The sequence below is a fragment of the Nerophis lumbriciformis genome, linkage group LG10 (genome assembly GCF_033978685.3).
Source record: "Nerophis lumbriciformis linkage group LG10, RoL_Nlum_v2.1, whole genome shotgun sequence".
Classification (NCBI taxonomy): Eukaryota; Metazoa; Chordata; class Actinopteri; order Syngnathiformes; family Syngnathidae; genus Nerophis; species Nerophis lumbriciformis.
The window spans coordinates 48,185,776-48,210,967 of NC_084557.2; the positions used below are offsets into that span (position 1 = coordinate 48,185,776).

Consider the following 25,192-nt stretch of genomic DNA (forward strand, 5'->3'; position numbering starts at 1 on the left):
GGGCAGCCTTGGCGGAGTCCAACCCTCACTGGAAACGTGTCCGACTTACTGCCGGCAATGCGGACCAAGCTCTGGCACTGATCATACAGGGAGCGGACCGCCACAATCAGACAGTCCGATACCCCATACTCTCTGAGCACTCCCCACAGGACTTCCCGAGGGACACGGTCGAATGCCTTCTCCAAGTCCACAAAGCACATGTAGACTGGTTGGGCAAACTCCCATGCACCCTCAAGGACCCTGCCGAGAGTATAGAGCTGGTCCACAGTTCCACGACCAGGACGAAAACCACACTGTTCCTCCTGAATCCGAGGTATGTGTATCAATCAATCAATGTTTATTTATATAGCCCTAAATCACAAGTGTCTCAGTCTGTAGCAGTTTCATGTCTTCCTTGAACGCTATTCCCCGCACCTGCTTTGTTTTAGCAATCAAGACTATTTAAGTTGTGCGGACGCTATCCTTCTTTGTGGGGACATTGTTGATTGTCATGTCATGTACGGATGTACTTTGTGGACGCCGTCTGCTCCACACGCTGTAAGTCTTTGCTGTCGTCCAGCGTTCTGTTTTTGTTTACTTTGTAGTGACGGAGGCAGATAATTAGATATATCCATATTTGTGTGTTACTTCTTTTAAACCATAGTCATAGTACAAAACAGCTAGTGTTCTTTATTTGTTATCTTTTAATTGTGTGCTAATCTTCACTTTAGGAATGTAAGGAGGACAGATACTCCTTTTCCTTATCTGTTCCTGTGCCCAGCTGAGGAGGACAATGGGCATGTGTTTGGGCTGGAAAGAGAGACAACGAGGGTGGGAGGGAGAGACACTTTATAGAAGAGAAGGTTTCCATATTTTAGATCAGACCATCTTAGCTGCGCGATTGAATGTTCTATGCTGGACTGGTCTCATTCTATTTCCAAAGCTTTGGAAATAAATTACAAAGTACCTATTCTGTCTCTGGTGGTTCTTCTACTCAGCTTTAAGAGCTTGGGAGTGGCCAGCAACTTGAATTCCCTGGGAGGAACAACTGGTCCAAACGCAACAGTAGCCAGTTCAGTTTTAGTTTCGTTTTCCATAACCATCCCTAAGCTTCAATGCCTTTTTTAGGGGCACTCACCTTTTGTTTTTGTTTGGTTTAAGCATTAGATACGACATTTACAACGCAATTAGCTACCTGCTTCCACCTACTGATATGCAGAGGTGGGTAGTAACACGCTACATTTACTCCGTTACATCTACTTGAGTAACTTTTGGGATAAATTGTACTTCTAAGAGTAGTTTTAATGCAACATACTTTTACTTTTACTTGAGTATATTTATAGAGAAGAAACGCTACTTTTACTCCGCTCCATTTATCTACATTCAGCTCGCTACTCGCTACTGATTTTTATCCATCTGTTAATGCACGCTTTGTTTGTTTTGGTTTGTCAGACAGACCTTCAAAGTAGGATCTATCGCATGCCTGCGTTTCACCAATCAAATGCAGTCACTGGTGACGTTTGACTCCGTTTCACCAATCAAATACAGTCACTGGTGACGTTTGACTCCGTTTCACCAATCAAATGCAGTCACTGGTGACGTTTGACTCCGTTTCACCAATCAAATGCAGTCACTGGTGACGTTTGACTCCGTTTCACCAATCAAATGCAGTCACTGGTGACGTTTGACTCCGTTTCACCAATCAAATACAGTCACTGGTGGAGTTTGACTCCGTTTCACCAATCAAATGCAGTCACTGGTGACGTTTCACTCCGTTTCACCAATCAAATGCAGTCACTGGTGACGTTTGACTCCGTTTCACCAATCAAATGCAGTCACTGGTGACGTTTGACTCCGTTTCACCAATCAAATGCAGTCACTGGTGACGTTTGACTCCGTTTCACCAATCAAATGCAGTCACTGGTGACGTTTGACTCCGTTTCACCAATCAAATGCAGTCACTGGTGACGTTTGACTCTGTTTCACCAATCAAATGCAGTCACTGGTGACGTTTGACTCCGTTTCACCAATCAAATGCAGTCACTGGTGACGTTTGACTCCGTTTCACCAATCAAATGCAGTCACTGGTGACGTTTGACTCCGTTTCACCAATCAAATGCAGTCACTGGTGACGTTTGACTCCGTTTCACCAATCAAATGCAGTCACTGGTGACATTTGACTCCGTTTCACCAATCAAATGCAGTCACTGGTGACGTTTGACTCCGTTTCACCAATCAAATACAGTCACTGGTGACGTTTGACTCCGTTTCACCAATCAAATGCAGTCACTGGTGACGTTTGACTCCGTTTCACCAATCAAATGCAGTCACTGGTGACGTTTGACTCCGTTTCACCAATCAAATGCAGTCACTGGTGACGTTTGACTCCGTTTCACCAATCAAATGCAGTCACTGGTGACGTTTGACTCCGTTTCACCAATCAAATGCAGTCACTGGTGACGTTTGACTCCGTTTCACCAATCAAATACAGTCACTGGTGACGTTTGACTCCGTTTCACCAATCAAATGCAGTCACTGGTGACGTTTGACTCCGTTTCACCAATCAAATGCAGTCACTGGTGACGTTTGACTCCGTTTCACCAATCAAATGCAGTCACTGGTGACGTTTGACTCCGTTTCACCAATCAAATGCAGTCACTGGTGACGTTTGACTCCGTTTCGCCAATCAAATGCAGTCACTGGTGACGTTTGACTCCGTTTCACCAATCAAATGCAGTCACTGGTGACGTTTGACTCCGTTTCACCAATCAAATGCAGTCACTGGTGACGTTTGACTCCGTTTCACCAATCAAATGCAGTCACTGGTGACGTTTGACTCCGTTTCACCAATCAAATAGTCACTGGTGACGTTTGACTCCGTTTCACCAATCAAATGCAGTCACTGGTGACGTTTGACTCCGTTTCACCAATCAAATGCAGTCACTGGTGATGTTTGACTCTGTTTCACCAATCAAATACAGTCACTGGTGACGTTTGACTCCGTTTCACCAATCAAATGCAGTCACTGGTGACGTTTGACTCCGTTTCACCAATCAAATAGTCACTGGTGACGTTTGACTCCGTTTCACCAATCAAATACAGTCACTGGTGACGTTTGACTCCGTTTCACCAATCAAATGCAGTCACTGGTGACGTTTGACTCCGTTTCACCAATCAAATACAGTCACTGGTGACGTTTGACTCTGTTTCACCAATCAAATGCAGTCACTGGTGACGTTTCACTCCGTTTCACTCCGTTTCACTCCGTTTCACCAATCAAATGCAGTCACTGGTGACGTTTCACTCCGTTTCACCAATCAAATGCAGTCACTGGTGACGTTTGACTCTGTTTCACCAATCAAATGCAGTCACTGGTGACGTTTGACTCCGTTTCACCAATCAAATGCAGTCACTGGTGACGTTTGACTCCGTTTCACCAATCAAATGCAGTCACTGGTGACGTTTGACTCCGTTTCATCAATCAATTGCAGTCACTGGTGACGTTTGACTCCGTTTCACCAATCAAATACAGTCACTGGTGACGTTTGACTCCGTTTCACCAATCAAACAGAGCCAGGCGGTCACATGACCAGACATAAAGTTTCAGCGGCAAACAACAACAAACTTATGCTTACATGAACTCAACGTCAAATTTGAGGAAGCACATGGCGGTAAGTAACGTTAGTAGATATTTTGGCTGTCACCGTAGGCTGATGTTAGCTTCCCTGCTATGAATCACTGTCAAATGTACATCGTGTGGGGACATTTATTAACACACTGCAGCCTCATAGACAGACAGAGACACATACACACACACACACAATCGCACACACACACATGCATGCATAGAAACATCGATCAGAAGTGCACAGTGTGTTCCCAGATGCAGCCCACACCTATCAGTTTATGGTTTGCGTAAAGGCTAACTTGTTATTTTCCTTTGTAATCTCTGCCTACTGAGCCTATGGTGCTGTTAAGTTATTGTGGTTCAATGTGCCTTCTTTTTTTTTAATGTTAATGTATTATTATTTAATATATATTATTGTTTTAGTTGCTTAAGAGATATTCCTGGCTCTGAATTTGCTCATTGCTATTTTTATGTTTTTGTGCATTATTTGTTGCCGTCATCAAACGAACAGGTTACTCATCAGTTACTCAGTACTTGAGTAGTTTTTTCACAACATACTTTTTTACTTTTACTCAAGTAAATATTTGGGTGACTACTCCTTACTTTTACTTGAGTAATAAATCTCTAAAGTAACAGTACTCTTACTTGAGTACAATTTCTGGCTACTCTACCCACCTCTGGTGAAGAGTATAACATGGTTACTCTGCCGAGCTCCTAGACAGCACCAACACTCAACAACGGCACTTTATTTACAGATTATAATTACTGGTTTGTACAAAATATTATAGACCCAACTAGGTGAAATGACATAATCTCCCACGGCCCACCAGACTGTGGTTAAAAAACACTGCGTCTAAGCATCATGGTCATGTTTGGAGTGAAATGCTGACATCTAGTGGCTGCTTCAAATCATAACATCAACCCTCGCCACATTGCACTTCAAATTATGGATTGGAAATATTATACATATATATACAGGTAAAAGCCAGTAAATTAGAATATTTTGAAAAACTTGATTTATTTCAGTCATTGCATTCAAAAGGTGTAACTTGTACATTATATTTATTCATTGCACACAGACTGATGCATTCAAATGTTTATTTCATTTAATTTTGATGATTTGAAGTGGCAACAAATGAAAATCCAAAATTCCGTGTGTCACAAAATTAGAATATTACTTAAGGCTAATACAAAAAAGGGATTTTTAGAAATGTTGGCCAACTGAAAAGTATGAAAATGAAAAATATGAGCATGTACAATACTCAATACTTGGTTGGAGCTCCTTTTGCCTCAATTACTGCGTTAATGCGGCGTGGCATGGAGTCGATGAGTTTCTGGCACTGCTCAGGTGTTATGAGAGCCCAGGTTGCTCTGATAGTGGCCTTCAACTCTTCTGCGTTTTTGGGTCTGGCATTCTGCATCTTCCTTTTCACAATACCCCACAGATTTTCTATGGGGCTAAGGTCAGGGGAGTTGGCGGGCCAATTTAGAACAGAAATACCATGGTCCGTAAACCAGGCACGGGTAGATTTTGCGCTGTGTGCAGGCGCCAAGTCCTGTTGGAACTTGAAATCTCCATCTCCATAGAGCAGGTCAGCAGCAGGAAGCATGAAGTGCTCTAAAACTTGCTGGTAGACGGCTGCGTTGACCCTGGATCTCAGGAAACAGAGTGGACCGACACCAGCAGATGACATGGCACCCCAAACCATCACTGATGGTGGAAACTTTACACTAGACTTCAGGCAACGTGGATCCTGTGCCTCTCCTGTCTTCCTCCAGACTCTGGGACCTCGATTTCCAAAGGAAATGCAAAATTTGCATGGTTGGGTGATGGTTTGGGGTGCCATGTCATCTGCTGGTGTCGGTCCACTCTGTTTCCCGAGATCCAGGGTCAACGCAGCCGTCTACCAGCAAGTTTTAGAGCACTTCATGCTTCCTGCTGCTGACCTGCTCTATGGAGATGGAGATTTCAAGTTCCAACAGGACTTGGCGCCTGCACACAGCGCAAAATCTACCCGTGCCTGGTTTACGGACCATGGTATTTCTGTTCTAAATTGGCCCGCCAACTCCCCTGACCTTAGCCCCATAGAAAATCTGTGGGGTATTGTGAAAAGGAAGATGCAGAATGCCAGACCCAAAAACGCAGAAGAATTGAAGGGCACTATCAGAGCAACCTGGGCTCTCATAACACCTGAGCAGTGCCAGAAACTCATCGACTCCATGCCACGCCGCATTAACGCAGTAATTGAGGCAAAAGGAGCTCCAACCAAGTATTGAGTATTGTACATGCTCATATTTTTCATTTTCATACTTTTCAGTTGGCCAACATTTCTAAAAATCCCTTTTTTGTATTAGCCTTAAGTAATATTCTAATTTTGTGACACACGGAATTTTGGATTTTCATTTGTTGCCACTTCAAATCATCAAAATTAAATGAAATAAACATTTGAATGCATCAGTCTGTGTGCAATGAATAAATATAATGCACAAGTTACACCTTTTGAATGCAATTACTGAAATAAATCAAGTTTTTCAAAATATTCTAATTTACTAGCTTTTACCTGTATATATATATATATATATATATATATATATATATATATATATATATATATATATATATATATATATATATATGTATATAAAATAAATATATATATATATATATATATATATATATATATATATATATATATATATATATAAAATATATATATATATATATATATATATATATATATATATATCAAGTGAAGTGAAGTGAAGTGAATTACATTTATATAGCGCTTTTTCTCAAGTGACTCAAAGCGCTTTACATAGTGAAACCCAATATCTAAGTTACATTTAAACCAGTGTGGGTGGCACTGGGAGCAGGTGGGTAAAGTGTCTTGCCCAAGGACACAACGGCAGTGACTAGGATGGCGGAAGTGGGGATCGAACCTGCAACCCTCAAGTTGCTGGCACGGCCGCTCTACCAACCGAGCTATGCCACCCCAAGCTAGTCCGCTGTGCAGAGACAAGAGGGGCAGACACACCAACTGAAACAGGAATCACAGAATATCACTAATCCCCTGAAGACATGTCCCAGTCATTTACTATCAATGAAAAAAAGACACTTCTTTAAAAAGACATGTGAAGATGAACCAACTTATACTATCTTTGAAATATTGTTATCGCTCCCTTAAAGATATACTGTATAACAAAAAACCCATAATTGTCACCTAAATGAAAATACACAACATCGGGGCAATGTACTGAAAACTAAATTCGTTGTACTTTAAATTATATTGTATGTACTTGACTATCATCTTATTCACTTACATGGATGATTAAAAAAGTACAGGTACGTTGTAATAGCTTGTATTGCCTTGCATTGCTGTGGCGCCTTCTCTTCTACACCCGGTCTATTAAAATGTTCTGTGTGTGTCATTTGTTTATTCACGTGTTAGAAAAATAAATCAAATGTGGTCTACTGGCACCGCACTTGAAAGAGAATAGATGAAGGATGAGTGACATATTTGCAGGAAATGACTCCTCCCTCCCTCCCTGTTCGTCAGCCCACAAAGTGTATTGTGTTGGGTCAGTACATCTGACAATATTTCATACACATATTGTGTCCCTTACAGTTTTCCAAATTTGGCTTCGTAGTGACCCACGATGTCCTTGTAAGAGCTGCACTCCTTGCGCAGGTCCGCCACCTCAGTCCTCAAAACTGAGTTCTCCCGCTCCAGGAACGCCGCTCACACCGTGATCTGGTTCTCTTTTAGTCTGCGGGCGTCCCGTGAGCGTTTGGCTGCCACGTTGTTCTTGTTTCGTCTGTGCCAGTACTTTTCGTCCTTCTGTTCGTCAGGAACGTACACCTTTTTAGCTTTCTTAATCATGGGCTGAGGCTTGAGCTCTTCTTCGCTGAACTTGTGTTTGCGGGGGTTGAAGAGTTCGCCCCCCGGTACACTAGACAAGACCAGGTCTGTGGGGTCTGGCTCGTAGTTGATTTCGACTTCGATTTCGTCAGGATTGACAGGCTCTGGTGACGTGCACTCTGCTTCTGTTTTTACTTCTGATGTAACATCACACGTGATGTCTGTCTCGCAGTTAGTGATGATCACCAGAGGTGGGACCAAGTCATTGTTTTGCAAGTCACAAGTAAGTCTCAAGTCTTTGCCCTCAAGTCCGAGTCAAGTCCCGAGTCAAGACAGGCAAGCCCCGAGTCAAGTCCAAAGTCAAGACTGGAAAGTCTCAAGTCAAGTCCTAAGTCCTGCATTTTGAGTTTCGAGTCCTTTCAAGTCCTTTTAACCAGACTAATATATTAACACAGATTGTGTATGCTTTTCAAACGCTGTATTTATTTATTAAAACAAGTGCATTTTAAATTGCAGGAAAGAAAATTGTGCTGACATTGCACTTTATAATAGCACTATTAACCAGTCATTTTAAACATTAACTCATTCCTTTACAGAACAAACACATTGAGAAATAAAGTGCAAATGTACTTATTTGTACAAAAGTGTTAACATTGAAAAAACATGACATATACGTGAACATAACAAAAAAGTTGTACTTTTTATATGTCAGGGCCCTATGCTGCATTGCATTTGCAAAAGACCAAATTAGCCAAGAGTCTGTCAGTCATTTGTGCACGATGGGGGCGTAGTATGATGCCACCATGGCTGAAAACTCGCTCCACTGGAGCACTGGAGGCAGGCACTGCCAAGACTCTCATGGCCACTCGGAACAGTGAAGGAAGAGTCTTCATGTTCAATGCCCAGAACAAAAGGGGGAGAGAGTTTTTTTGGGTTGGTGCACTACTTGTAAGTGTATCTTGTGTTTTTTATGTTGATTTAATTTAAAAAAAAAAAAAAAAAAAAAATTATTTCTTGTGCGGCCCGATACCAATCGATCCACGGACCAGTACCGGGCCGCGGCCCGGTGGTTGGGGACCACTGAGGTAAACAACCAACAGTATGTCAGAAAGCTAGCTAAAACGGTACACATATTCATAATATAGTATACATTTTAACTGACCTTTATTTGACTATTTTTGTCTTTTTTTAGGTGGCTAAAATACGCGGTGCTGCTGACCGCCGTCTAACGTTACGTGTGATATATTGACTAACGTAACCCTGCTTAAAAAAATCACTGAACAAAAAGTATGAATAAGGTAGTGAACTGCAACAGATTCCCGTGTTTGCAATAACGTTATAACGTTAGCAGTGAGTTTACAGCCTCACTGATTTAACTACACAGCAAATAAAAGTCACGTTACTTAGCCAATAAACGTTATCTTACATTCAAAACTTACCGTTCTTTGTGCAACTTCAAATGCCGGACGAAGTTGGAAGTTGTTGCCTCTCCATCAGTCATTTTCGAACCGCATGTGTTGCATACTGCAAACCGTTTTGTGTTGACCACCTCGTAATTTTTATACCCAAACGAAATTATTTTAGGTATAATTTTTTGTTCACTGGCGTGTGGTTTGGACATGTCTTCTTCGTTGGTTGTCCTGCAATTTGATTGGATGAATGCTGTGTGATGAAAACAAAGTAGATCTAATTTGATTGGCTGTTGTACTGAGACCACACCAGCTGACACACGCAACGCTGATAGACAAGTACACAATGAAAAATACGGAGCGCTCCCGAATAACTTTTTCATGTTTGGGTTTTGGGGAAAGTAGCAAGTCATGTCAAGTCATGTCAATTCAAAAGGCTCAAGTCCAAGTGAAGTCACAAGTCATTGATGTTAAAGTCTAAGTCGAGTTGCAAGTCTTTTTACATTTTGTCAAGTCGAGTCTAAAGTCATCAAATTCATGACTCGAGTCTGACTCGAGTCCAAGTCATGTGACTCGAGTCCACACCTCTGATGATCACCACCTCCTCATCACACTTGCCCAGCTCCTCAATGGGCAGCAGGCCCACGTCGGCCGGCGTAACCTCCTCGGTCTTGACGGCCTTCTTCTTTTCCATCGAAATGCTCCCCTGGAGGGAGTCTTCTCCCTGTGAGGCGGAGATGCCGTTCTCCATGAGGAACTCCTCGAGGTCCGTGTACTCCAGGTGGAAGTCCTCGTCGCCATAGGGGATGGTCTTGTCCCAGATAGCGGGGGTGAGGGCGGCTGACGGCCCCATCTCGCTGACTCCTCCGCCCAGGTCGGCACTGTCATCCAGACCCAGCTTCTCCTTGTCAGTGTCTTCATCACCGTCCAGTATATTCGGCGGAGGCATTCCCATTATTTTCTTCAGAACAACGGGGAACGACGTGGGGGCCCCGATGCCCGTTTCCGGTGTGACGACGACAGCTTCTCCGGACATTTTCCCTTCCTCGTTAGTTCGCGTTAAAAAAAATAAAAAAAATAAGCGCCTGCTCAGCTTTAAAACGTCTGTTATTTAAGCATACACTTTCTCCTACAAGTATTCGCAATGACTAAATAAAATAACAACCTACAATTTACCGATATCGTTAGCTCACTTCCTCACGTGACTAGATCAAGGATCCTCAGGAAGTGATCACTGGATCACCTCCCGGGGAATTCTCCACCGTTCACACTTAAAAAAAAGAAGAAGAAAGTCACATTTTCGTGGCTTGATCAGATGAAAAAATAAAATAAAAATAAAAATAAAAAGTCACAAAAGAAAAGCAAGTAAACCGTGACAGAACCATAGCAAAAGTGACATAAAATGGTAGTGTGGGAACAATACAAAAAATAATAACAATAATAAATTAAAGCTGCAAGCAGCGTTGTTCGGGCCCGCGTATTTGACAGGTGCTAGTCCTAAGTGTCCCAATACTTTTGTCTACTTGTAGTCTGAAGTGTCCCAAGACTTTTGTCTAGTGTACCTACCTTGTCTGCATTGTGTGGGCACGTTGGTGCTTCCTGCTTTTGAGCAGCCATCTTAAAAAAACAGCACCGCAGGAGCATCAGTGCAGCGGGTCTTTGAAGGGTCATAAAATCAAAACCGGAGCAGGTATTAAAAATCCCATCTATACTTTTAATCACAAGGGTTTTATCTCTCACCTGTGTTAGTTTGAAGGCGAAACGACAAACGCGCTCAGAGGAGATAGATTTTGAAGGAAGGTGACCGGTTTTAACAAAAATGTTGTTTTGAAGGGGGAATAGAAAACTTCCTGTTGATTTTTGCTGGGGGTTGTCAATTTATGAAATGTAGGTCTAAGTGAGACCTACATAGAGACTTTTGTTTCATGTCTCTCCGACCTTCCCAGTGGGAGTTACAGGCAGTTTTGTAATTTTTTTCATCCGAGGAGCAGTTTTTTGTGCGTTGTATTAAAAAATTGCTGTAGAGCACAATTTTTAGATTTGGGGTTAGGTTTTTTCATTAGATCACAGTTTTAGCCAGTCCTGATGTGTGTGTTAAGTTCGGTGAGTTTTGAAGCATGTTAAGGGGGTCAAATTACAGCTCAAAGAGGCAAAAGTGACTGTTTTTAGTACTTTTTTGTCTTGAAGGGGGAATTGCCAACTTCCTGTTGATTTTAGCCCAAGAATGTACCATTATGAAAGTTAGGTCTGAGTAAGACCTACATAGAGGATTTTGTTTCATGTCTTTCCGACCTTCCTAGTGGGAGTTACAGGCAGTCTAGTTTTTTTTTTCCTAGGGGGCGCTAGAGCGCAATTTTGATTTTTGCAGTTTGGTTTTTTTATTAAAAGACAATTTTCGCAGGTCCTGATGTGTGGGTCAAATATGGTGAGTTTTGAAGCATGTTAAGTGGGTCAAATTAGTGCTCGAAGAGGCGGCGGAAGAATAAAGAAAGAATAATAATAAAACCTTAGAAATTCAATAGGTCCTTATGTCCCATTGCATAAGGACTCCCTGTGGGAGTCCTTTTGCAATGGGCCGTGCGGGCCCTAAAAAAGGAATAAAATGACAAAAAAGATACAATTATTTTTATTTTTTTTCCCTTCTTCCCTCTTTTTTTTTTTTTTTTTTACCCTTCTTCTTTCCTTTATTCCCCTCCCTTTCCCGAGAGAGAGAGAAAAAAAGTCTAAGTTATGATTCAATACATGTCAGTAAAGGCTTCCAGATTAGTTCCCATTAATTCATATTATATCCTTTTACACTCCTTGAGAATGAGTCTTTTGGCCAAAATAATGGATTTATTAAAGCATATTTTACAACATTTTTGCCCTCAATTGTGTATTTCTAAGCATGAAAATGTCTTAATGACATAAACATATCAATACTACAGTAGTATTGGCCACTAGATGAGACTATTAGTATTGTCAGCATCAGGTAGAATTATTATATTGGACTAAAAGAGTGTAAAAGTGACTAAATGGTGTTATTTAGAATAGAATAGAAAGTACTTTATTGACCACTGGGGATAATTCAGCACCACAGTTCGCTCACAATAAATAATAAACACTTAGATTTGTTTTTTACATGTGAATAATATAAATACAGTCTATTATACAGCCTTATTCACATGTGAATAATATAATATAATTCATGTTTAGTGTTAGAATAATTGTATCTAAGTTATCACAAATCTTTGTGTTACATTGAGTTCCCGGCGAGAGGACAAAAGCTGTCTTTAATCCTACCAAGCAAAAAAGGCTTGTAAAACTCCACTGTGTAGGATGGGAAGCAACATGAAGGTGTTCTGTTTCTTTCATGTATTGTAATCAACAGAAAGATATTGTCTTGACCCAAGAACTACAAAAGCGAAGAGGAAGCAGGATCAGACTCCCCTCCAGGCACTGCTTCTTTGAACTGTTTTACGACCTTTTCTTTTGAACTGTTCTGTAATCAAAGGCCATGGCTGTTTACGACCCATGTCCCTTAGAAACAGCTGTCGCCATGTAATCAGGGAAAGTCCAAATAAAAGAGGCGGCGTACAATCTTGTCTCTGTTTAATTCTTTGCTTCTTGTCTTGTTTAATAAATGTCATCAGTGTTTGAAACTGACATTTAGAGAGCTCTTATAATATTGAAAAAAACACAGTGCGTTTCCCACCTAGGCCTTCAGTGGTGTCCCACTTCAATGATTATCTCTCAAAATACCATCTTTGATGTCACCACATGACCATTTCCGGAGAAATACTATACAGGAACCCAATTAAGCCTGCCTGGGCATTGACATTGGGTTATTATCTGGCAAATTTAAAAATCAATTAAAACGCATCAGAAATTAAAACATATTGTAGCGTCCCGGAAGAGTTGGTGCTGCAGTGAATTCTGGGAAGTTGTTCCCTTGTGTTTATGTTGTGTTGCGGTGCAAATGTGCCCTTTTGTCCTTGTTTCCTGTGGTTTCATTAAATGGCACATCTTTATGACAGTGTCGGAGTTGTTTATACGGCCACCCTTAGTGTGACATGTTGGGCACTCACTTATTTGTGTGTGAATTCGAAAGTTAACAAAATCAATACGCTTGGCTATAATCATGCAGAGCATTAACATGTCTTGAAATCATCAATAAAAGACATGAAATAAACCGTTTAACGCTCCAATATCTTATGTGGTACTGTCAAAATTAAAATGGCAAAAAAACATATTAAACGTGAAAAAATAAAGAAATCAAATATTTGAACTCACAATTTGTAGCACCCCTTCGACGCCGTATAAGGCAGTGCACTGCAAAAAGTCAGTGTTCAAAAACAAGAAAAGACAATACAAAAATGAGGGGTATTTTACTTGAACTTGTCATGTCTGTGTGATCATGTTTTGTTTTAGTCATGTTCGGTTTTGTTTTTGGACTTTTTGTGCACTTTTGTTTGTTTTGTCACCATAGCAACCATTAGTTTTCACCTGTCACGTCACGCACCTGTTTCCACTAATCATGCCTGTAGTATTTAAGTTCATTGTTTTCAGTTTGTCTTTCTGGCGACATCCCACATACAGTATATACTCTGCATATTCCTGACACTTGTTTTTCATGTCCATCTTTCATGCTGCTACTTTAGTCCAAGCCAAGTAAGTTTTTGTTTATTAATGCTATAGTCTTTTGGTTTCATAGTTTGTTCTCCGCCACTGTGTGCGCTTTTCGTTTGTACTTTTTTTTGATAGTAATAAACAATCATGTACTCACATTCCCGTCTCGCCCGAGCCAACTTTCCGTTGCCTTCCGGAAAAACAAAATCCAAGGACCAAGTCGTGACAGAATTAAGCAAAATTATTTGCCAATAGAACAAGAAAATTTGGCTTGTCAAGACTTCCCAAAACAAGTCAAATTAGCTAACTTCAATGAACCCAAAAATACCTTAAAATAAGTATATTCTCACTAATAACAAGTGCACTTTTCTTGGTAGAAAAAAAAGAGACTTTTTTGCTCAATATGTTGAAAAATATTCTTGAATGAAGTAAATGCTAGTGCCATTATCTTGACATAATGATATGCGCTCGGCATTACATTTCTTGAAACCAGCAAACTTATACTAAAAACTAATTTATTGTTCTTAATGGAAAGGCAACAAGGCAAGCGCTTGTTACTCTCGGGGTCTCCTAGCCGCTCAGGCAAATCATATTGTCTAAAAAGGCATTTTTCCATGGATAACATGACATCATCGCACCAAGTGCGTGCTCTTTCAGTCAATTAGTGCACATATATACAGCCCGGCCAACATTTTTAGGGCCCGCATGGCCCATTGCATAAGGACTCCCAAAGGGAGTCCTTATGCAATGGGACATAAGGACCTATTGAATTTGTAAGGTTTTATTATTATTATTCTTCCGCAACTTTGCGCTGTAATTTGACCCCCTTAGCATGCTTCAAAACTCACCAAATTTTACACACCCATCAGTAATATACGGCAAAACTTTTTATCAAAAAACCAAACCCCAAAACTCAAAATTGCGCTCTAGCGCCCCCTAGAAAGAAAGCTGCTTATAACTCCCAGTACGAATGTTGTAGAGACATGAAACAAAAACCTCTATGTAGGTCTCACTTAGACTTAAATTTAATTAATTTATTTCCTCTGCCAAAAATCTACAGGAAGTTTGCTATTCCCCCTTCAACACTAAATTTGAGTAAGAACAGTAACTTTTGCCTCTTTGAGCTATAATTTGACCCCCTTAACACGCTTCAAAACTCACCAAACTGAACGCACACATCAGGACTGGCAAAAATTGCGATCTAATAAAAAAACCTAACCCCAAATTTAAAAATTGCGCTCTAGAGCAATTTTTGAATAAAACGGAGAAAAAACTGCTCCTCGGAAGAAAAAAATGACAAAACTGCCTGTAACTCACACTGGGAAGGTCGGAGAGACATGAAACAAAAACCTCTCTGTAGGTCTCACTTAGACCTACATTTCATTAATTGACAACCCCCAGCAAAAATCTACAGGAAGTTTGCTATTCCCCCTTCAAAACAAATTTTTTGTAAAAACCGGTCACCTTTCTTCAAACATTATCTCCTCTGAGCGTGTTTGTCGTTTCGGCTTCAAACTAAGACAGGAGAGAGATGGAACCCTTTTGATTAAAAGTTATCGAAAGAGTTTTAATACCGGCTCCGGTTTTGATTTTATGACCCTTCAAAGAGCCGCTGCGCTGATGCTGCTGTTTTTTCAAGAAGGCTGCTTAAAAGCAGGCAGCACCAGCGTGCCCACACAATGCAGACAAGGTAGGTACACTAAACAAAAGTATTGGGACAATTCGGACTACAAGTAGACAAAAGTATTGGGACACTTATGACGAAAACTGAACAAAAGTATTGGGACACTTACACTGGAAAAAAATATTGGGACACTTACGAATACCACTGAACAAAAGTATTGCGACACTTAGGACGAAAACTGGACAAAAGTATTGGGACACTTACACTGGACAAAAGTATTGGGACACTTATGGCAACTACTTGACAAAAGTATTGGGACACTTAGGACTACCACTGGACAAAAGTATTGGGACACCTACACTGGCCAAAAGTATTGGGACACTTAAGACTACAACTTAACAAAAGTATTGGGACACTTGGGACTAAAACTTGACAAAAGTATTGGGACACTTAGGACTAGCACCTGCCAAATACGCGGGCCCGACCAACGCTGTTTGCAGCTTTAATTTTTAATTGTAATTTTGGAGAATTTATCTGAATGTGCATGAACTATTTCTCATCAAAATTGTTAGAAATGTTAAATGTTTAAATATTAACTGTCAGTTTACTGTACTGTGCCAACTGTGCTACTATATGAGTACCTATTTAGGGCCCGCATGGCCCATTGCATAAGGACTCCCAAAGGGAGTCCTTATGCAATGGGACATAAAGACCTATTGAATTTGTAAGGTTTTATTATTCTTTATTCTTCCGCCGCCACTGTAATTTGACCCACTTAACATGCTTCAAAACTCACCATATTTGACCCACACATCAGGACCTGCGAAAATTGCCTTTTTTTAAAAAAAACGAACCACAAAACTCAAAATTGCGCTCTAGCGCCCCCTACGGAAAAAAAAACTAGACTGCCTGTAACTCCCACTAAGAGTCGGAGAGACATGAAACAAAAACCTTTATGTAGGTGTGACTTAGACCTAGATGTCATAATAGTATATTCTCGGGCAAAAATCAACAGGAAGTTGGCAATTCCCCCTTCAAGACAAAAAAGTACTAAAAACAGTCACTTTTGCCTCTTTGAGCTGTAATTTGACCCCCTTAACATGCTTCAAAACTCACCGAACTGAACACACACATCAGGACTGGCAAAAAATTGTGATCTAATAAAAAAAACCTTACCCCAAATCTCAAAATTGTGCTCTAGCGCAACTTTTTAATGAAACGCACAAAAAACTGCTCCTCGGATGAAAAAACTGCCTGTAACTCTCCCTGGGAAGGTCAGAGAGGCATGAAACAAAAACCTCTATGTAGGTCTCACTTTGACCTACATTTCATAAATTGACAACCCCCAGCAAAAATCTACAGGAAGTTTGCTATTCCCCCTTCAAAACAACATTTTTGTAAAAACCGGTCACCTTCCTTCAAAAACTATCTCCTCTGAGCGCGTTTGTTGTTTCGGCTTCAAACTAACACAGGAGAGAGATTAAACCCTTGTGTATAAAATAACAGAACAGCGTTTTAATACCTGCTCCGGTTTTGATTTTATGACCCTTCAAAGACCCGCTGCGCTGATGCTGCTGCGCTGCTGTTTTTTTTTAAGATGGCTGCTTAAAAGCAGGAAGCACCAACGTGCCCACACAATGCAGACAAGGTAGGTACACTAGACAAAAGTCTTGAGACACTTCAGACTAAAAGTAGACAAAAGTATTGGGACACTTATGACTATCACTGGACAAAAGTATTGGGACAGTTAGGACTAGCACCTGCCAAATACGCGGGCCCGACCAATGCTGCTTGCAGCTTTAATTAGGGCCCGCATGGCCCATTGCATAAGGACTCCCTGTGGGAGTCCTTATGCAATGGGACATAAGGACCTATTGAATTTGTAAGGTTTTATTATTATTCTTTATTTTTCTCCCGCCGCCTCTTCGAGCACTAATTTGACCCACTTAACATGCTTCAAAACTCACCATATTTGACCCACACATCAGGACCTGCGAAAATTGTCTTTTAATAAAAAAAACCGAACCCCAAAACTCAAAATTGCGCTCTAGCGCCCCCTAGGAAAAAAAAAAAAAACAGACTGCCTGTAACTAGGAAGGTCGGAGAGACAAGAAACAAAAACCTCTATGTAGGTCTGACTTAGACCTAGTTTTCATAATTGTATATCTTTGGGCGGAAATCAACAGGAAGTTGGCAATTCCCCCTTCAAGACAAAAAAGTACTAAAAACAGTAACGTTTGCCTCTTTGAGCTGTAATTTGCCCCCCTTAACACGCTTCAAAACTCACCAAACTGAACGCACACATCAGGACTGGCAGAAATTGCGATCTAATAAAAAAACCTAACCCCAAATTTAAAAATTGCGCTCTAGAGCAATTTTTTAATAAAACGGAGAAAAAACTGCTCCTCGTTTCTATTGTTTCATTGAAAATAAAACAGCAAAGTCCATTTGGCTGTCATCTGTTTTAATTATGAGACACAATTGTGTCAAAGTCATGTTTTTTTTTTTCATGCTTGAAGTAAGAAATGATGACTTTAAAAAAGTAGTTTTATACTTGTGAGTGTTGATGACACAGCTTTGCAACACTTGATATTCTAGTTTCAAGCATGTTTCACTCAATATAGGTCATCAAATCTCAGCAACAAGCTGTAATATCTTACTGAGATCATTTAGGACCAAAACACTTAAAACAAGTAAAACACTCTAACTTAAAATCTGCTTAGTGAGAAGAATGATCTTATCAGACAGAAAATAAGCAAATATCAGCCTTATTTGACATACCGGTATTTCATCTTACTTAGATTGCAGTTTTTGCAGTGCACAAATATTAAATCTTCACACGGCCGTAGGATTCGCACTCCTCTGACATTTGACTATTTAGGAACACGTTCAGATCAGAGCAAAGTGTGACATTTTCCAGGACCTGCACTGAAGTGTCACGGCCAACGAGTTGAAGCGCCATAAAGCACAGACGCGTGAACAACATGGAGAACTTTTATTAGAAAATGATGAACAAAAATGAAAGTACTAAAAAGTGAAATGTTGAACTTCCTTGTCAAAAGACCAATGATACAAACTAAAAAGGTGGCATTAAAAACATACCAATACAAGGACAGTGCACTTTCCAAATGAAAGAAACTCTTTTCCGGTGTTATTGTGACGACTCCAGCCGGGGCTTCCTTCATGATCCTCAGACGGCTTTGCGGTGATACTCGGGCGGGGCCACCTCGTAGTCGCTGGCGTTGAAGAGCGTGGCGGAGTTCTTGACCAGATACCTGCGACAAAGTGACACGTGTCACGTGACTTCTTCCTCCACAGCTGAAATGTGTGCGGATGCTCACTTGAGGAAGTCTTGCAGGTACGTGAGCAGCAGTGCCAGGCTCTTCTCATCCAGGGGAGTGTAAGCCAGCATGGCTCCGATTCGCACTTGGAAGACCAAAGAGGCACACCTTTACTAGACTGTGGGATGTGACCTCTGACCCACTCTACAGACCCCGTTTCCATATGAGTTGGGAAATTGTGTTAGATGTAAATATAAACGGAATACAATGATTTGCAAATCATTGTCAACCCATATTCAGTTGAATATGCTACAAAGACAACATATTTGATGTTCAAACTCATAAACTTTTTTTTTTGTTGCAAATAATCATTAACTTTAGAATTTGATGCCAGCAACACGTGACAAAGAAGTTGGGAAAGGTGGCAATAAATACTGATAAAGTTGAGGAATGCTCATCAAACACTTATTTGGAACATCCCACAGGTGAACAGGCTAATTGGGAACAGGTGGGTGCCATGATTGGGTATAAAAACAGCTTCCCAAAAAATGCTCAGTCATTCACAAACAAGGATGGGGCGAGGGTCACCACTTTGTCAACAAATGCGTGAGCAAATTGTTGAACAGTTTAAGAAAAACCTTTCTCAACCAGCTATTGCAAGGAATTTAGGGATTTCACCATCTACGGTCCGTAATATCGTCAAAGGGTTCAGAGAATCTGGAGAAATCACTGCACGTAAGCAGCTAAGCCCGTGACCTTCGATACCCCAGGCAGTACTGCATTAAAAAGCAACATCAGTATGTAAAGGATATCACCACATGGGCTCAGGAACACTTCAGAAAACCACTGTCAGTAACTACAGTTCGTCGCTACATCTGTAAGTGTAAGTTAAAACTCTACTATGCAAAGCCAAAGCCATTTATCAACAACACCCAGAAATGGCGTCGACTTCGCCGGGCCTGAGCTCATCTAAGATGGACTGATACAAAGTGGAAAAGTGTTCTGTGGTCTGACGAGTCCACATTTCAAATTGTTTTTTGGAAACTGTGGACGTCGTGTCCTCCGGACCAAAGAGGAAAAGAACCATCCGGATTGTTATAGGCGCAAAGTTGAAAAGCCAGCATGTGTGATGGTATGGGGGTGTATTAGTGCCCAAGACATGGGTAACTTACACATCTGTGAAGGCGCCATTAATGCTGAAAGGTACATACAGGTTTTGGAGCAACATCAAAACAACGTTATCATGGACGCCCCTGCTTATTTCAGCAAGACAATGCCAAGCCACGTGATACATCAACGTGGCTTCATAGTAAAAGAGTGCGGGTACTAGACTGGCCTGCCTGTAGTCCAGACCTGTCTCCCATTGAAAATGTGTGGCGCATTATGAAGCCTAAAATAGCACAACGGAGACCCCCGGACTGTTGAACAACTTAAGCTGTACATCAAGCAAGAATGGGAAAGAATTCCACCTGAGAAGCTTCAAAAATGTGTCTCCTCAGTTCCCAAACGTTTACTGAGTGTTGTTAAAAGGAAAGGCCATGTAACACAGTGATAAAAATGCCCTTGTGCCAATGTTTTTGCAATGTGTTGCTGCCATTAAATTCTAAGTTGATGATTATTTGCACACAAAAAAAATAAAGTTTCTCAGTTCGAAAATTAAATATCTTGTCTTTGCAGTCTATTCAATTGAATATAAGTTATTTGCAAATCATTGTATTCTCTTTTTATTTACAAATTACACAACGTGCCAACTTCACTGGTTTTCGGACTTACACGTACTTTGTAAGAAAAGTGAGATAAAAGTGCTTCATTAATGGAGCACTAACAGGTGAGGTTAAATGGGAACTGTGCTTTTATTTGAGGACTTTCATCATCCACAAGAACACGTGCCTATCTTTTTTATATACTACTTTCAATAGTAAAACAACTGCTACTAAAAGGGCGGCTAACAATGCAGGTAATTCTGCCTTGAATGCACTCAGAAAATTATCCAACAACGTTGTATACACATGATGTAAGTATTTATGTAATGTAGTCATATTCATGACATCATGTAATATTTACAGTATTTTGGTCATTTCAAGCATTACTGTAACTGCTTTCCTGCTTTCCCAAAGCACCTAGCAACTGCAGCAATTGATGCAATGTGCTTTGTGAAATGACAACAACAACGTAGAGAGCACTTTCTGTGTTTGCTACCACTAAAGGCAGACTGAGAGCTTCAGAGTGTTATCATGTAGCATTATTTATTAATGTTTCAAATTAAAACATATGCCGACGGATGGGATGTTTCGTGAGATGGTGAATTCAGAATAATCCTCACTGCTCAGGTCAAAATTGCTTCTGAGTCATGTGTGCAATTTTTACTTTTCCCCCACAATCTGAATGCTTCTGTATATATTAGGGGTGTAACAGTACGTGTATTTGTATTGAACCGTTTCGGTACGAGGGTTCCGGTTCGGTTCGGAGGTGTACCGAACGAGTTTCCACACGGACATATTAAAGGGGAACATTATCACCAGACCTATGTAAGCGTCAATATATACCTTGATGTTGCAGAAAAAAGACCATATATTTTTTTAACCGATTTCCGAACTCTAAATGGGTGAATTTTGGCGAATTAAACGCCTTTCTATTATTCGCTCTCGGAGCGATGACGTCACAACGTGACGTCACATCGGGAAGCAGTCCACCATTTTCTCAAACGCTGAATCAAATCAGCTCTGTTATTTTCCGTTTTTTCGACTGTTTTCCGTACCTTGGAGACATCATGCCTCGTCGGTGTGTTGTCGGAGGGTGTAACAACACCAACAGGGACGGATTCAAGTTGCACCAGTGGCCCAAAGATGCCAAAGTGGCAAGAAATTGGACGTTTGTTCCGCACACTTTACCGACGAAAGCTATGCTACGACAGAGATGGCAAGAATGTGTGGATATCCTGCGACACTCAAAGCAGATGCATTTCCAACCATAAAGTCAAAGAAATCTGCCGCCAGACCCCCATTGAATCTGCCGGAGTGTGTGAGCAATTCAGGGACAAAGGACCTCGGTAGCACGGCAAGCAATGGCGGCAGTTTGTTCCCGCAGACGAGCGAGCTAAACCCCCTGGATGTCTTGGCTCACACCGTCCCTTATGCCACCGAAGATGATCAAGAGAAGAATATCGACCCTAGCTTCCCTGGCCTGCTGACATGAGGGTATGTCTACAGAATATATTAATTGATGAAAACTGGGCTGTCTGCACTCTCAAAGTGCATGTTGTTGTCAAATGTATTTCATATGCTGTAAACCTAGTTCATAGTTGTTAGTTTCCTTTAATGCCAAACAAACACATACCAATCGTTGGTTAGAAGGCGATCGCCGAATTCGTCCTCGCTTTCTCCCGTGTCGCTGGCTGTCGTGTCGTTTTCGTCGGTTTCGCTTGCATACGGTTCAAACCGATATGGCTCAATAGCTTCAGTTTCTTCTTCAATTTCGTTTTCGCTACCTGCCTCCACACTACAACCATCCGTTTCAATACATGCGTAATCTGTTGAATCGCTTAAGCCGCTGAAATCCGAGTCTGAATCCGAGCTAATGTCGCTATAGCTTGCTGTTCTATCCGCCATGTTTGTTTGTGTTGGCATCACTATGTGACGTCACAGGAAAATGGACGGGTGTATATAACGATGGTTAAAATCAGGCACTTTGAAGCTTTTTTTAGTGATATTGCATGATGGGTAAAATTTTGAAAAAAACTTCTAAAAATATAATAAGCCACTGGGAACTGATTTTTAATGGTTTTAACAATTCTGAAATTGTGATAATGTTCCCCTTTAAGTAGTGTAACGCACATTGTGTAAACAATGCACACCGAGGCACAACACACGGCATGCTAGCAGCTAACGGGCTACGATAGACTGACCATACGTCCTCTTTTCAGCGGACATGTCCTCTTTTGCGGGGCTGTCAGGGCGGAGTTTCTTAAATGCCTCAAATGTCCAGCATTTTGAGTTAGGGTTGCGTGTATTTTCAATGTACGTTCGGGGTTAAGAAGGGGTTAAAAACAAAACAAACAGCAGCATTGGTGAGGGAGGGGCAGAGACAGAGAGAGAGAGAGAGAGAGTTATGATAAACGCGCATGCGTCGCCAGGCTCTGCTTTTTATCCATAGATTTATCACATTTAATGTTTTATTATCTATAGCAGGGGTGTCAAAAGTGTGCCCCGGAGGCCATTTGCGGCCCACAGCTAATGTTTTAAAGGCCCACGGCACATTCTAAAAATACTATTAAAATAAACAAAAACATAACAAAAGTGAAATAAAAAAGCTTAAAGGTGAAATGTAATTTAGAAAAAGTTGCAATGTTGACTAATAAAACAAAGCTGTTTTTTTTTTCTTTCCAACTGTCATTGCTCAAAACATAATATTGAATCAAAATCAATGTTATTTTGAATTATTGACCTATCCAAGGTTCCCATTACTTCACATCAAATATTACACTAAATAAATATTTTTGGTGGAAGATTTTGCAAATTTGGTAAATAAATAACCAAAAAATTTATATTTTGTTGTTTTCTTACTGTACCGAAAATTAACCGAACTGTGACCTCTAAACCAAGGTACGTACCGAACCGAAATCTTTGTGTACCGTTACACCCCTAGTACCGTATTTTTCGGAGTATAAGTCGCACCGGCCGAAAATGCATAATAAAGAAGGAAAAAAACATATATAAGTCGCACTGGAGTATAAGTCGCATTTTTGGGGGAAATGTATTTGATAAAAGCCAACACCAAGAATAGACATTTGAAAGGCAATTTAAAATAAATCAAGAATAGTGAACAACAGGCTGAATAAGTGTACGTTATATGAGACATAAATAACCAACTGGTATGTTAACGTAACATATTATGGTAAGAGTCATTCAAATAACTATATCATATAGAACATGCTATACGTTTACCAAACAATCTGTCACTCCTAATCGCTAAATCCCATGAAATCTTATACGTCTAGTCTCTTACGTGAATGAGATCAATAATATTATTTGATATTTTACGCTAATGTGTTAATCATTTCACACATAAGTCGCTCCTGAGTACCGTATTTTTCGGACTATAAGTCGCAGTTTTTTTTCATAGTTTGGCCGGGCTCCAGTGCAACTTATATATGTCTTTTTCCTTCTTTATTATGAATTTTCGGCAGGTGCGACTTATACTCCGAAAAATACGGTATAAGTCGCACCCCCGGCCAAACTATGAAAAAAACTACGACTTATAGTCCGAAAAATACGGTATATGTCTATATAGTATAATATTTAACAACAGATTCAGAACATTCATTCTCAGGACTGGACTGTGCACCTTACCTCCTTTTGCATGATTTATTTTCTTTCCTTTCTATGTTTTGCATATTTATAGACTGTCGCACTGATACTGGAGTTGCTTTTAATCTCATTGTAACTGTGTATAGTGACTAGGGATGTCCCGATCCGATATTTGGTATATATTTGCCAAAAAATGCATATTGGCAAGGCATGGGAAAATGCCGATCCAGATCCGTGTTTTCCAACACACCGATTTAAATAATACATTCCACTTTTCTGCTGCTCCCTAATTTCCGTTCCGCATTTTCCAGCACACCTTCAACACATCCACAGGTCTGTGGATTCTCACGCAGTTGCTTTTAGCTGCTGGCATTACACAACAGGCTCTTCTCACTCATTCCTGTGTCTCCCTCTCACAGACAACAAGCGCACCTTCTTACACACGTCACATACTGTCACGTCATACGTCACATACTGTCACGTCATACGTCACATACTGTCACGTCATACGTCACATAGTGTCACGTCATACGTCACATACGTATACGTCCTCCCCGAGCAGAGAGGTAGCAGCATGGCTAACGTTAGCTGTGATGCTAGCGCAGCCGTGTGAACAACGTTCCCTCTAAGGTGCGCGCCTGTGCAATTGCGCACTGCTCAAGCGTCCTCTGCGCATAGCAATTATATGCCACGCACAAAATCAAGTAAAATAATAAGCGCATAACAATTTTTGACACACGGACATGACAGAGAAAACAGTTTTCGTCATCATTGTTCAAATATTATAACGTCTGTCGAGACGCTGATCTCCATTCGGTGCCACACGTCCACACCATCAAAATGCCGAGGCAAAAATTTCCACATCAACACCGTATGAAAAAATTAGTGATTTTTTTAGTTGTGATTTCCTTCTCTGCATGAAAGTTTAAAAGTAGCATATACTAATGCAGTATGAAGAAGAATGTTTTAATGTAGACATGCAAGCCTTGAAAGAACATTTTGAAAATCAAGACTACATTTCCTGCAAATGGGTGCATTTCTACCCTATATTTTAACTTTAGATTTATTCTCATATCAAACTCTTTTGGCTGTCTTTTTGACACTTACATCCGGCGCCCCCCTCCACACCCTGGATTATAAATAATGTAAATAATTCAATGTGATTATCTTGTGTGATGACTGGATTATGATGATAGTATATATCTGATTGTATATATCTGTATCATGAATCAATTTAAGTTGAAAAACTTATTGGGGTGTTACCATTTAGTGGTCAATTGTACGGAATATGTACTTCACTGTGCAACCTACTAATAAAAGTCTCAATCAATCAATCAAAACACATAGAATCATCATACTGCTGTGATTATATGCATCAAGTGTTCATTCAAGGCTGAGGCAAAATATCGAGATATATATTGTGTATCGCAATATGGCCTTAAAATATCGCAATATTAAAAAAAGGCCATATCGCCCAGCCCTAGTTCAATGATGCCA

At 40.5% G+C, this 25,192-nt stretch overlaps 1 protein-coding gene and 1 pseudogene across 2 annotated transcripts in view; both read right to left on the minus strand.

The window, feature by feature from the left end:
- Positions 1-7,151: 7,151 nt before the first annotated feature.
- On the minus strand, positions 7,152-10,140 carry LOC133612191 (thyrotroph embryonic factor-like; annotated as a pseudogene).
- Positions 10,141-18,086: 7,946 nt separating this feature from the next.
- The window catches only part of morf4l1 (mortality factor 4 like 1), a 28,135-nt gene continuing 21,029 nt past the window's right edge, over positions 18,087-25,192 (minus strand). For both annotated transcript variants that reach the window (XM_061969256.2, XM_061969255.2), the window contains exons 11-12: positions 18,450-18,534; positions 18,087-18,383 (exon numbers count right to left, since the gene is read on the minus strand). In XM_061969256.2, coding sequence (XP_061825240.1) covers positions 18,299-18,383; positions 18,450-18,534 — 170 coding nt within the window. In that variant the 3' untranslated portion in view covers positions 18,087-18,298. The remainder of the gene's footprint in view (positions 18,384-18,449; positions 18,535-25,192) is intronic.